Source organism: Ictidomys tridecemlineatus, chromosome 6, assembly GCF_052094955.1.
Source record: "Ictidomys tridecemlineatus isolate mIctTri1 chromosome 6, mIctTri1.hap1, whole genome shotgun sequence".
NCBI classification, from domain to species: domain Eukaryota; kingdom Metazoa; phylum Chordata; class Mammalia; order Rodentia; family Sciuridae; genus Ictidomys; species Ictidomys tridecemlineatus.
The window spans coordinates 112,114,885-112,129,059 of NC_135482.1; the positions used below are offsets into that span (position 1 = coordinate 112,114,885).

Below are 14,175 nucleotides of genomic sequence, written 5' to 3' on the forward strand. Positions count from 1 at the left end.
CTCAAGAGGCTTCTCTAGGTTTTTAGTCTGGGTGTGGCCAGGGTGAGTCCATAATGTCTCCTCCCTCAGGTTGGTGGTTGGTAATATCTTCCCATCCACCACACCATCTTGATATCCCCATGTTACTCTGCCTCTTTCTTTGTCTCCATTTTAATTCTCCATATCCCATTTTCTGCCCGCTCTGCCCCACTGTCAGATGGTTAGTGGATGCGTATTTGTGTCAGCTGTAAGGAATTTTGAGGGATGGCGAGCTGCAAGTGGCAGCCCTTAGTAGCCAACTCACAGTTCCCATCCAGACACTCACACACCAATCTACAATCTTCATTCTGGACACGACACTCTGGAAAGTGAGGAAGGCAGAAGCAGAAGCAGGTGACATGGCCATGGCATGCACCCTGAGCTAAAAGGAGCTGGCAAGGCTCATCTCCATGTTAGGCTCCATAAGGCAGGGATTCTCAGAGCAAGTGTCCTCTGATTCCCACCAAGGTATCCACCAGCCAGAACTCTCCAGCCACCTCTGAACTCAGGGTCTGGATACTACCCCTCTCTCCCCAACTTTCCTGAACGTAGGAAGCTACTAAGTTCCAGGTAACCCTGTACCCCAATCCCTACAGCCTCACAAAGTTTAGGATGGAGGAAAGGCTCTTTTATTTAGACTTTAGGGCGGGGTCCTTGTGGGATTGCCCCATATTGAGGAGTCCCAAAGGCATTGTATTATTTCTGTAACGATCAAGTCATGAATTCTTAAGACATAACAGGGGGATCTGACCTAAGGGTGGGTACTCAATGCCACTGTCACCTCCCTGCGTGTCCAGTCTCTTCTACAAACCAGAATAATGAAGAACAGACATGACCACCTTCCCTATGACCCAGAAAAACACTGATTTAAAAAAATGTTGTTAAGCAATTGTCACCTCATTAGGAAGAAGCCTTTATCAAACAAATGTTGGGCTCACATGAGGACAGTTGTTCTCAGTATGGTTTTTATTATGGGAAAAACTTCTTCCCAGCAGTACAAGAGTGAAAAGCATGCTGATGTTGATGAGACAACAAACATTTCTTTAGAGCATAGTGCACTGGACAGTGGACATTGTGGTCCAACATACCTGCCACCCTGGTCCTCTGCTGGCAGGGGCTGGGAAGAGATGTAACCTCCTTGAGCAGCAAGGCCTTCTTGTTGTCCTTGTTTCTGATCCACCTGTTCAGAGGATGGCTGTGTCCCTTGGACTGGCCTGGTGACCAGGAATGATAGCACCCATCACTCTCTTTTGTTCTGGGGAGGAGGAACCCCTAGAATAACGGGATTGTCTACTCATAGGGGCCTGGAGTACCTCTTTAATTATGTTTTTCTTTGAGGCAGAATGTCTATGATGAAACTTCATTATGATCCATCCAGTGGTGGTCATGAGTGTCTGGGCTTCTGACACCCCATTGTCTGTAAGCAGTTGGCTTGTGAGTAACCCTTAGATTTGGGTATTAGTTGATGGGGTCATGATTTGCATAAGGAGTTTGCCTGCCCTTTGGCTTTACTGTAGAAAATATTCTGTAGAAAGTTTCTTATTCTGTCCCCAAATTTTCTCTTTAAAAGAGCCTGGGAGGACTTGTCCCCCACAGTGTCTTCTTCCTTCATGACAGAGGGACAGAGGAACCCATTTCCTCTGCACAGGATTGCTTCCCTCCTGAGCCACACACTGTCCTCCCTCTTGGCAGTTGCTCTAATTATATTTCTCCTACTCTTCTATGAATCCTAGAGTTCAGGGATCTTGCATTTTTGCTGTCTTCACTGGTCAAGAGTCCATACAGTCCCTGAGAAGTTGATGAAATGCTACTGGTCATGCTTATGGAGCTGGACAATCTCTCCTGGGAAGCTAGGATGTCTGCAGCCAGAAGCACCTCAGGGGCACAGTTCTGATGAAACATGTCAGTGGCACAGTCTTGCAGGATGATGTCAGTAGCCTGTTCTTGAGGCTGGTTCTCTGGCTCAGTGTGTGCTTTGAGGCATGAGTATTCTTGGCGCTGTAAATTAGAACTTCTAAGAAGGGGAAGGTCTTTTACTGGCCCTCTGAGATTCTAAATTTCCCAGATGAATATCAACATTTAGGAAATTTGACATCTTTCTGATTCTCATGTTGATTCTCCAGTCAGAAGACGACTCCTCCTCATCCTCTAGCTCTCTGATTTCTTCAGCTTTTAAAAATTTAAAAATACCTGAAGTGATAACATGCTGTGGCATGAGACTTGTGAGCTCAAACCTCCACTCCCCAGAGACTCATGTATCCATTTCTAGGCTTGGACTTGGTTCCAGCTATCTCTTGCAGATCCCAAGACAGTATCATTGTGCCAGGTTCTGCCCACAAGAATGTAAGTGTGGGGCTGAGAGGGAAGGCTGCCCTTGTGTACAGTTGGAGAATCTGAAATCCCACAGTTGTCACCAGATGTAGTTCTGCTCAGGGACTCAAAAGAGGGTCCAGAAAGAGGACTTTTCTGGGTGGGAACTGGAGTTTTTGCTCTCTCCTTCAACCCTGGACCTCTCTGAATGGATTTTCCCAGGACCCTGGCATTATGGGTAATGGAGTCAACCTTGGAGTTACAGGTGGCTGTAGAGGGAAGGGAAGGCTGTGGAGATGATGAAGCCACAGAGTTTCTCATCTTCAAGATATTTATGTGCTTAAGGACCTTGAGGGGTGGGCCCTACCTGTGCCTTACTCTTAGACTTTTAACACATGCCTTCGGCATCTGCACAGTGCCAACATCAAGGAGGGAGATCTCCTCGGAGGTGTTCCTGAAGGCTCCCCCACCTTTTAAGTTTGGTTCATCCCAAGTTACCTTCTGAATCTTTGAACTTTCAGGTGGGACACCGACATGGTGTGTGCCAAGCCTGGAATTACAAACATTCACGGGAATCATGCCCTCTTGGATTATCACTGACCTCTCTGAACCAGTCTCGTACAGCAGAGCTGTTCTTGTCTGGAATCACTGAGTTTCAGGAAGACTCACAATTGTCCTTTGCCTGACCTGTCCTTGGAATGTTGTCCCAGGATTCTGTCAGATTCAGAAATGGGTAGATATTGGGTGGTAGTCCATACTGATGTAGCATGAACCTCTTCTGAAGGTGTTGCTCTAGTTTCTCCTGAAGCTCAAGGCTGAGGAAATCCCCTGGGGGCATGTTGATGGGCTTGTGGTCACAGGAGGCCCTATTCTCAGAAGTGAGATGGCTAAAGATGTTCAGAAACTTTTGGACCAAACAAGGTAAAGCCTTTCTACTTTCTATTTGTTTCCTCAAATGTTGACATTCAAGGTGTTGAAGAGAAGAAGGGGAAAGCAACTGGGTCTCCTTTTGGCTGTGGGGCATGGAAATCCACAGGCAGCATTAAGAGGAAGATGACATGGTAGGCTTGGGAGAGATGATGTGAGATGTTTCTGATGGAGGATATGAGCCAAAGATGGGGACTGCCACCAGGGTAAGGATGGAATCACAGGCTGGAGTTGGACAAGAGGGTGGAGCATCTGAGAGGAAGAGTGTAGCCTGCACCTGCCCTGGAATGTAATTAGGTACTTCATTGAATGCAATCAAGGAAAATTCTGCTGAGGGCCCAGACATTCTGACAGTAGCCAGATTCGCTGTGCAGAATAGGGAGGCCCCAAAAGAGCTGGCTGCATTTCTGCTGTAAACATCTCCCAGGACCTTGGTGTAAAAGAGATGCTGAGAAACAGAAAGCTTCTCTGGTTTGCCTTTTGTGTTCCAGAAGTGTTGTGGGATGGTAATGTCCTTCTCCCTACCCAGTGACTTAACTTTGCTTCCCTGAGAATACAGGGAGTAGACTGTTTCATCTTTTATCTTCACATTACAAATTTTCCTTTCTGCTCTCTTGCTGATCAGTATCTCCAATAGTTTCTGGACATCAGGGTTAATGAAAGAGTCCCTTCAACCTCTACTTGTGAGAGTGGGTGGTTCCCCAGTATGAGTCCTCTGGTGATTGAAAGCATGATCTCTCTTGGATTTACTGTGTGGGGAGTGGGAGAGGCCCCAGACTCTGGCAGCCATCTGCCACCAGGAGAGAGATGTGGGAACAGGTGGGGAGAATATGGCCTGAGAATCCTGGGACAGGAGATAACAATGGGACAGGAGTTGAAAATGGGCCAGGAGAAGGCAGTGTGCCAGGAGATGACAATGAGCCAGGAGATGGCCTTGGCACAGGAGAAGGCACTCAATAGTGGGTGGAGAAGAGCTGTGTGGGTTCATGCCTAGTGAGAGTGTCATTGAGTCACACTGACGAGGAGTCAGGCTGAGGCCTGCAGAGATGGAAGGTGGTCTCTAGGATCAGGAGCATGAGATGGGAGAAAGAAAAGTTCATAAGGCTGAGATGAATGTCATTCTAGAGAAATCACAGACTCTGGTGATTGAGAGGCACTCAGGATTTAGTGTGACTCAACAGTTACACTGAACTGAGGAAGTCATTAGGTTTGGTAACAAATTAAAGGCCAGGAGCAATGGTGCTTGCTCAAAGAAGTCAAGGAAGCCAAAAGGAAGAAGGCAGTGGCCAAAGCATCCTCCATAGGCAGTGTATGTGATTGGTGCACTCTAGCTGACTCTGGTTTACACATCTCATCTGGGTCATCTCCTTTTAAGAGCTGGTGAAAGCTGTTGTCATCATGGCAATTCCCTAGGTGGCTCCAGAAATAGGAGGCTCAGGCTGCAGCCAGGATCAGATGGGGCCATGAGGTAGGGCTAGTGGGGAGGGGGTGGGCACCTGTGGCCCATGGCTCCTCGCTACCTACACCCTGAATTTCTAAAGCCCTTGATCTCCAAAACCCCAGAGCTTTAGTCAGATCCTACTCCAACTGAGGGCTTCTGCACTCCCCCATGAGAGCTTTGTGTTGTCAGATCTTATCACAGGCAGTGGGAAGGACACAGGAAGAAATAGAAAGTTACTCACATTTTTAGAAGTGAAAGCAGATCCTCATTGTCTTCCACTTTCTACCAGCAATCACTATAACCTGAAAATGGAGACTGGGTTATTTTGGACAAGGGAAGGGTGAGTGGTATGTCCATGTGGGGCAGACTGGGTGAGTAGATTCTGGAGGGCCAACACCAGTGTTTGAGCCATATGACAGATGACAGGTATAGCAAAGCACATGCAGGGGTAGCACTTTGTCATTTATTTATACTTCCACTAGCCCCCATTGTACTCCCTATGGGGAGAAATATTGGACCATATCAAAGAGGAATCAGTCTTAGGGGCACGAGAACTTGTTCACACTTTTGACTAGAAGACCTACTTCCATATCCAGATGAAGTATGTGTGTTGAAGGGTAGACAAATGGCAGTCAGTGTAGATAATATATCTGTCTGATCAGGAAGATGGGGCTGGTTCAAAAGGAAAGGAAATCAAATGGTCTTTCTCCCTTCTCCTCTCATGTGCCCTCCCACTACTTCTACAACTTGTTGCTAAGGTAGCCTGCTCTAGAATTGTTCCTCCCTGCAGGGAGTTGTAGGAGTTAATTAATGCCTCCTGGGCTGATACCTTCCTGCCTGAATCACTTGGCCCACCTTTGGGTCATGTATGCAGAATGGGAGAGGAGAGGCAAGAAAAAGGGAGAAGGAGGACATGAGAAAGAGGAATTTTAAAATACAAAAGGGACTAGACATCCCCACTTATTTGGATACATGTGTCAGGGATCCTTTTTCTGCAGAGAAATCTAAATAAAACTTGCTTTCTATGCTTGCCTCAGAATTTCTTGGGTGTTCAGACTTAACCCCTAGGGGAACAGAACTTGGCCCTGATTGATTCTCATCATTGGCAGGATCACAGACAACATGGCTCCAATAGTGCCCACACCAACCTAAAGGACATCACCCACCCCGACCCACCACAGCTTCATTCTGGGCACCTGAGAAGTATCTCTAGTATGGTTTCTTTCCCAGGATCCTCCTTCTTAGGTTTCTGCAAGTTACATCTGGGACATGGCTCTGGTCTCTTGGGGACACAGGACAGCAAGTCACCTCTGGAATGGAAGGGCAGAGCCTTACCTTTCAGAATGCCACTCTTCTTCCTCTGTCCCTTTTTCACCTTCAGATGCTGACCAACAAGAAAAGGGAGGTGTCTAGAGCCTAGTTTCTCTGCTTTCTTAGGCCAGCTACAAACATTCTATGTTTCTGAACAGCATCACTTTCTATAGCTAGTGGAGAACCTTTTATTCAGAGAACATTTTTAAAGTGGCAAAACTTCATTTTTTCCCTTTGGAAAGCACAAAAGGGGATTTTCTGTATAAACTAAACCATGGATGTTCTTAGTTACTGATCCTTGGCTCAGGAACAGACTCATTTCCACAAGCTCTTCTCAGCTGTCAGGCAGGGTTGTGCTTCCCGAGGCCAGAGGTTTCTCCAGCAGGTGATGGAGGCCCTCAAGGCTCAGCCCTGACCAGAGCCCAACACAGAGGAAATGCTTGTTCTAGAGACACCTTCCAGGAGAAGGACTGATAGAGTAGTGCTTAAGGCCTGTCCTTCTCCAGAGGTTCCCAGATCTCTCAGGAGCCCAGACCTCAGCCACTGAGTCACAATGTGTGCTTCACTCTAGGATCTGCAGCTCACCACATGGATGGTCTGAGATCTTCAGATAGAAGTCCTAGTGCACACTCTCTCTCTGCCATGCCCCACCTATCTCAGAGTGATTCTCTGTTCTGTCCTGAGATTTTTTTTAATGGTCTCTACTTATTTTGGAAAAATGAAAAGAAGAGAAGACAAAAGAGAATCTGTTTTTTGTTTGGTCTGGCCTTAGGGTTTCTTACCTTCCTGAAATTTACCTTCCTCCTTGGTGGTGAGAAGGATGGATTGCCCTGGAGGCAGGGCAATAAGAGGAGAAAGAGCCCCAGTCCACACACAAAGGCAAAGATCATAACTATTACCTAGGAGGTGAAGCTGGGGTTCAGCCATGAGGCACTAACACTATTCAGAGGAAAGAGGATTTTCCATCATCTGAATTGCACTGTTCTGTTTGGACAAATGAATCTCAAGAGTTCACTTCAGCAATGAGGAGTAATACCCAGGCCTGTGTCACACAGGGCTGTGCCCTCTCATCACAAAGGGATACTGAGAGCCGGGGAGGTGCAAGAATAAGAGGCACACCACACCCCTGCCCTACTCTCCAGCCCAGCATGTCCTCCACCCTCCTGGGCCTTTTAGATCCTTTCTTCCAACTCCACCTGCTCATCCTGCCAGAGGAAACCTTCATCAATTTCCTGTTGTTTCTGCCTGGTACCGAGACATGACCTGTTTCCTTGTAGATCTGTTTAGCTCCATTGATATCACACCTTTGGAAAATTGGATCATTTCTCTGTTATTTCACAGGGATTGTTACTCTCAGATTATCTCCTGTCTGCAGTTACATCTTTCTCACATAATATTTTCTTGCATTGCACCAACTCAGACATAGAACTGAAATCTCTTCTTTACATATTTATTTTTGTGAATTTTGAATAAAACTTTTTCATAATTTTTTCTAGTTATTATCTTCAGTTAGAGGGTCTTGAACATCAACAAAAAATAACTAAATTAAATATACCATTATTAAGAATTCAGAAGAACAGGTACAGAAAATGAAAAAAAAACTTCAAAGAAATTTTTGGATGTTTCTAGTATATTTGCTTCTAAAATCAATGAATGTTCAATGGCAAAAGATATTTTGGGGAATTTCTGTACAAACACAAATATGGACAAACACACACAAACAGATGCAAACCCAAGTATTCATGTGTGATATGAATACCAAATATCCATCTGTGATTTGTGTAGAAATGGATTTTTTTTTACTTTACAAAGAGGAAATATTGAATCCAGAGGTATGTGTTTTACAACAAATTTGGTAAGTTTCTAGCCCTTATTTTTTTTCCATTTTTTTTATTGATTGTTCAAAACATTACAGAGCTCATGATATATCATCTTTCATACATTTGACTCAATTGGGTTTTGAACTCCCCAAATACATAATGCAGACTCACTTCTGTTACATACTCACATTTTTACACAATGGCATATTAGTGACTGTTGTATTCTGCTACCTTTCCTATCCCCTACTGTCCCCCCTCCCCTCCCCTCCCCTCCCATCTTCCCTCTCTACCTCCTCTGCTGTTGTTCAATTCTCTCCCCTTTTTCCCCCTCCCCCTTGCCCCTCATAACCTCTTATAATTTTGTGTATCACTGAAGGTCTCCTACCATTTCCATATGCTTTCCCTTCTCTCTCCCTTTCTCTCCCCCCATTCGTCTTAGTTTACTGTTAGTCTTTTCCTCATGCTCTTCCTTCCTATTCTATTCTTAGTGGCTCTCTTTATATCAAAGAAGACATTTGACATATGTTTTTTAGGGCTTGGCTAGCTTCACTTAGCATAATCTGCTCTAATGCCATCCATTTCCCTGCAAATTCTATGATTTTGTCACTTCTTAGTGCTGCATAATACTCCATTGTGTATAGCTGCCACAATTTTTTTATCCACTCATCTATTGAAGGGCATCTAGGTTGGTTCCACAGTCTAGCTATTGTGAATTGTGCTGCTATAATCATTGATGTGGCCGTATCCATATAGTGCGCTCTTTTAAGGTCCTCAGGGCATAAAATCTCTAGCCCTTATTTTACAAGGAGTTTTTCTTCTTCCTTCTCTCCTTTCTCTCTCAGTGTCTCCTTTCACATGTGCCGGTAGCTGTGCTGAAGGGGATGTCCAGGTCATGCAGCACTACTTGCTGAAAGGATCTCTGCTCCATGCTGCTGTGTCCCCTCTGGTCCTTTACTGTACACAGGTTGGCTATACACAATAAAACACAATGTGAACTGTAGTCCCTATGTTAATCAGCTTTTTGTCTCTGTGAATTAAATACCTGACAAGAATAACTTACAGGAAGAAAAGCTTATTTTGGATTTTGCCATCTCCATCACTGGGTCCAGGGTGAGATAGAACATAAAGACATGGCAGAGGAAAGCTGCTCAGCTATTGGCAGGCAAAAAGCATAGAAAGCCAGGTGTGATGGTGCATGCCTGAAATCCCAGCATCTCCAGAGGCTGAGGCAGGGGGGATTGCAAGTTCAAATCCAGCCTCAGGAACTTAGGGACCTAAGCAACTTAGTGAGACCTGTGTCAAAATAAAACACAAAAGGGCTGCACATGTAGCTTGGTGGTTAAGTGTTCTGGATTTATTTTCTAGTATAAATAAATAAATGAAAATAAAAGGAGAGAGAGAGAGAGAGAAGGGGGGGAAGGGGAGAGAGGAGGGGAGGGACACCTGGGCCTGACACAGTTTCTTAATGTTACATTATGCCCTCAAAAGGCACACCTCCTGTGACCTAGTTTCTTCAGCCACTCCCACCTGTCTGCAGTTAGCTCTCAGTGGTCCATTCAAATTAATTCATCTAAAGGAACAGTCTACCTAAAAGATTGCAGATCTCATAATCCAACCTTTTCACCTCTGAATATGTTTACATTACCAAACACATGTGCTTTTGTGGGGGACATTCCCAGATCTAAACTGATAATGACCATTTTTTTCTGAGCTTTAGAAAATGACTTCCTCACCCTTTGATTTTCTGCAATTTGAGTATGTGTTTTTTTGTGGTGTTTAGTTTTGTTGTGCATTTTCCATTCTTCTTGAGGGAAGAGGTTATTAGCCCAATGATTAGATCTCAATCTTTTAGTGAGTCTGGGCTCTTGAAAGGAGCTGCATCAGTTTCCTCATTTTCCTCGCTCTCGGGGACAAGATGTCTGCAGGCAGTTGTAGTTGAATGTTTTCCTCTCTCATATGGAAGAGCAGTGGGAGCTGGTGTTGAGTGTGTTCCTTCTTCCAGATAGAGGGCTAGAGCAGGCTTGAGTGTGGTATTCTCTTATCTTGGGTCATTTAGGGTCTGATGAAATTTCAGTAGGCTATTCTTTTGTAAAATAATTTTTCCTAAGGTTGAAACTTCTCAAGAAGAACAGAATGCTTTGGTTGCCCTGTGAGAATCTGGCTGAGATTCTGGAGGTAAAACTCACCAAAGTATGAAGAGCCCTGAGTAACTGAATCAGCCTTATCCACACTGAGCTCAATATTGTTCAGGTATTCCTAGTCTAGTAATGCTTTCCAAAGAAGCTTCTGCTCATGGGTTTCCACATCAAGAACTTATGAATCTCTGTATGTGCCTCTCTGTTTAACCAGTTTTGGATAAGAGTTGGTCCTCAGATTCAGTTTCTTTGAAAAATCTGACTTGTTGATTTTTCAGTTTGTTTACTTTTTTTTGTTATGAGGGTAGAGTTGGTACTGGGGCACTCAACCACTGAGCCACATCCCCAGCCTTATTTTTGTGTTTTATTTAGAGTCAGGGTCTGATTCTAAATAAAACACAAAAATAAGGCTGGAGTTGTGCTTAGCCCTTCACCATTGCTGAGGCTGGCTTTGACCTCATGATCCTCCTGTATCAGCCTCCTGAGCAGCTGGGATTACAGGTATTCAGCACTAAGCCTGGCCAGATGGTGATTTCTAAGTTCCTCACATGATGAACTGGAAAGACAACCCCCCTAGTGTTATTTGTGCATTGTTTATTCCATTTTCCAATATGATCTTGATACTCTTAGGTGTATCTGGCACATATGAGGGGATTGCATTAGACTGCTACACTGATGATCCCCAGTGAACCACACCTCCCAGTAAATACTCACACTCTTGTGTGATTCCTTGTCCCAATAACTTCAAGCTTGGCCATATTATTTGCTTTGGCAAATAGGTCTTTATTGAATTAATGTAAGAGAGGCTAGAAAAGAGCTTACATGTTGGGCTTGTCTCTTAAGACTGCTGTTGTCTGTGGAAGCTCATTCTGACACAATGGAGAATAAATGGTTCTTAGGTCTCTACTGTTTATGCACCCTTCCAAGACCCAGATATGTGGATAAAGCTATTTTAGACTGTAGGTTCAGCCAACTCATCAATTGATTAAAGATTCATGAATGGTTCAGGCAAAATTAGCTCAAGAAACTGCAACCAAACCAGAGAGCCACAAGTCCTAAAATGATGGTGCTTGAAGTAACTGTGTTTGTTATGAAACAATAGTTAATTGATGCCTTCAACATTGAAAATTTGAATAGGATTTAAAATGAAGTCATTTTTAATATTAATATCATTAATGTCATATTAATATTAATGTCATTTTAATATTAATGTAAATCCTTATGATAAGATAAAATAGGTTGCTTTATTTGCATTGTCTTATTTCTAAATATTAGACTCAATGTGAATTAGGTAGATTGTTTTTATTATAAATGAACACTTCTGCTTCAGTGAGTAGACATCTTCCTGCTCTTTTTACCCTGTTCTGGAATTACTAGGGATCTCCACATTAAGTAAGGGATGGATGCAGAGCTCTGCTGCCTCCTTTGGGGCAGCATGGGGAGCCCGCTACAGAAGGAGGAGAAGCCCCATCCCAACCATGTTGGGTATGCCCCAGGTCTGGCTGCTATCATAGACAAGAGCCATTTATATCAGTAGTGAGGAAATGGTGATAAGAAGGAATAAGAGCTTATTGTATATGGTATCCTAGGTGATGAATAATCATTTGCTCTTTATATAGGTACATATATGTGAATTTGCATTACTGTGTAATCTACTGATAACATTTCATTTTGAAAGTCAAAACAGATGCTTCTCAATGGCCCACAGTGTTCATCTTCAGATGTCAGTGTCCTGTGATATTTCTTCCCCTGTGCACTATAGTTAGTTGTCCTAGGTTTTGAGCTAGAGATAGTTGTATTCAGGGTGCTTTGTTTTTATCTCCTCTGTCTCTATTTTGCATTATGGCTTTGTCTCTGTTTCTGCTTATGTGTCTTCCTGCTCCTCAGGTCTATTGTTTTCACTGATAAAGCTATGAAAATTATGATTTCTCATTGGGAGTTCTCACTAGTGAGTTCTGGTATATAACTCTTTCACCAATATATATTTTCTGTGGCTCCTGCTTTGGTAAGTGTGCCACTCATTTTATTCCAGCTTGGCTCCAGTTATTCCTTCTCCTTCTCCAAACCTGTCTACCAGCTATTGAATATTTTCAAATATTCAATATTTGAAACAGTGCAAATTCCATTGGAAATAGTATTTTAAGAGGCCTTCTAAAAATGTGGTGTATATACACAATGGAATATTACTCAGCCATAAAGAAGAATGAAATTATGACATTTGCCAGTAAAAGGAGACTATCATTCTAAATGAAATATGCCAATCCCCCAAAAAAATCAAAGTCCAAATGTTCTCTCTGATATATGGATGCTAACACGTAGTAAGGAGAGGAGATAGAAGAATAGAAATTCTTTGGATTATACAAAGGGGAATGAAGGGGCACGAGAGGGGATAGAAATAGGAAAGACAGTTGAATGAATCAGACATTACTTTCCTATGTTCATATATGAATACACAACCAGTATGACTCCACATCTCGTACAACCACAAGAATGGAAAGGTATGCTCTCTGTATGTCTGTCAAAAAACATTCTTCTCTCATGTATAACTAAAAAGAACAATATTATTTTAAAAAGCCTTCTGAGAACCCTGAAAAGCAATCTCCCCTTGTTCTTTTTCCATAACCTCATGCAAATCCTTTGTCATTCAGGATCATCTGCCTGGTTGAGTTGTCTTGGCATATGTCTGAGTTTTCTCCTAAATGTTGAATTTTGAGGGATTATTAAAAAGTATGTTATAAATTTACATATCAGTATAAACAAATGTATATCGATGTTTGAGGATTGAACCATTTATGGTTGACCATTGAGCTACATCCTTTGACCTTTTTAGTCCTTTTTGTTTTTTGAGACAGTGTCCTGCTAAATTGCTGAGGGTCTTGCTACATTGCTGAGGCTGACCTTGAACTTGTGATCCTCTTGCCTCAGACTCCCTAGTCATTGGGATTACAATTGTGCACCACCATCATTGCACTTGGCTAAATTCATATATTGTAGTAATTGAGCTCAGCTCTGTATACCCCAGAGCCATTTCTCACATGTAGCAGCTGCCTTGTTTGCCTGAATGCAATCATCTTAAATACTATAAATTAATATTAAATATTTTTCTCTTGAGCTGTTTTAAAGAATATCATGATTGGGGTTTTATTGGAAAATGTAACATAAAGTAAAACTTATCCTTTTAACCATTTGGAGGGCACAATGAAATGGTATTAAATACTTTCACAATGTTGTGCACCATGGCTATTTTCCATTTCCAGTGCTTTCCAATTTTCCAAACAGAATTCCCATGCAGTTAAACAAGAATGCCTCATTCCCTCTCTTCTCCAACTGCTGGTAACCTCTACTTCACTGTCTGTCTCTATGGAATTGCCTGTTCAAAGGACCTGATATGTGAAATCATACTTTTTTTTCTGGTTTAACACTAGGAATAATGTTTTCCAAATTCATCTACATTATTGCATTTTTCAAAGCTTTATTCCTTTTTAAGACCGAATGATACAACTTGGCATGAACATGCAACATGTTGCTTATTCATTGGTTTATGTAGGGAATTTTGGGTTTTTTGGATTTTTTATTAATTGCTCAAGACAATACAATGATCTTGAAATATCATACATTTGATTCAAATGGGGTATGAATTCTTAATTTTCCACATGTACAGGTTGCAGTCTTCTTTGATATAAGGGGGATGACTCAAAATAGAGTAGGGAGGAAGAGTATGAGAAGAAGATTACCACTAAACAGGGAAGAGAGGTTGGAGGGAGTGGGAGGGAGAAGGGGAATTACACGGAATTTGGGGTTATTTGCACCACTCGGCTAATGTGAATAAAGGTACCATAAACATTGGTGTGCAGGTGTTGGTTTTAGTCTGTCCTTCCAATTCTCTTGGAACCTACAAGTGGATTTGCTTAATCATGTAATAATTCCACCTTAATATTTTGAGGAACTATTATACGGTTTTGTGTAGTTGTTGATTAATTTAAATTCCCACCAGAAAAAAAAATTTCTTTTTATTTTTATTTTATTTTTGTCCAAATTTAAGAATATTTAGCTGGCCAGCCACCAACTGCTCTCCACAGAACTGACTGTCTCTGCAAAGAGCAGCCCCGAGCCTGAGCATTTTAGGATATTTAAAGGCAGAAACCACATCTGGGTTGTCATAGCTGGAACCCACCAGAAAATTTTTATGGTTTTGTTTTCTCTATCTTCCCTC

General features: G+C 42.7%; 1 protein-coding gene across 1 annotated transcript in view; it reads right to left on the bottom strand.

Annotated features, from left to right (window-relative positions):
* Nucleotides 1-200: 200 nt before the first annotated feature.
* The window catches only part of LOC120888391 (spermatogenesis-associated protein 31A6-like), a 40,358-nt gene continuing 26,383 nt past the window's right edge, over nucleotides 201-14,175 (bottom strand). The window contains exons 5-9 of the mRNA XM_078015895.1: nucleotides 6,032-6,080; nucleotides 2,998-3,194; nucleotides 2,827-2,878; nucleotides 1,107-1,273; nucleotides 201-340 (exon numbers count right to left, since the gene is read on the bottom strand). Coding sequence (XP_077872021.1) covers nucleotides 201-340; nucleotides 1,107-1,273; nucleotides 2,827-2,878; nucleotides 2,998-3,194; nucleotides 6,032-6,080 — 605 coding nt within the window. The remainder of the gene's footprint in view (nucleotides 341-1,106; nucleotides 1,274-2,826; nucleotides 2,879-2,997; nucleotides 3,195-6,031; nucleotides 6,081-14,175) is intronic.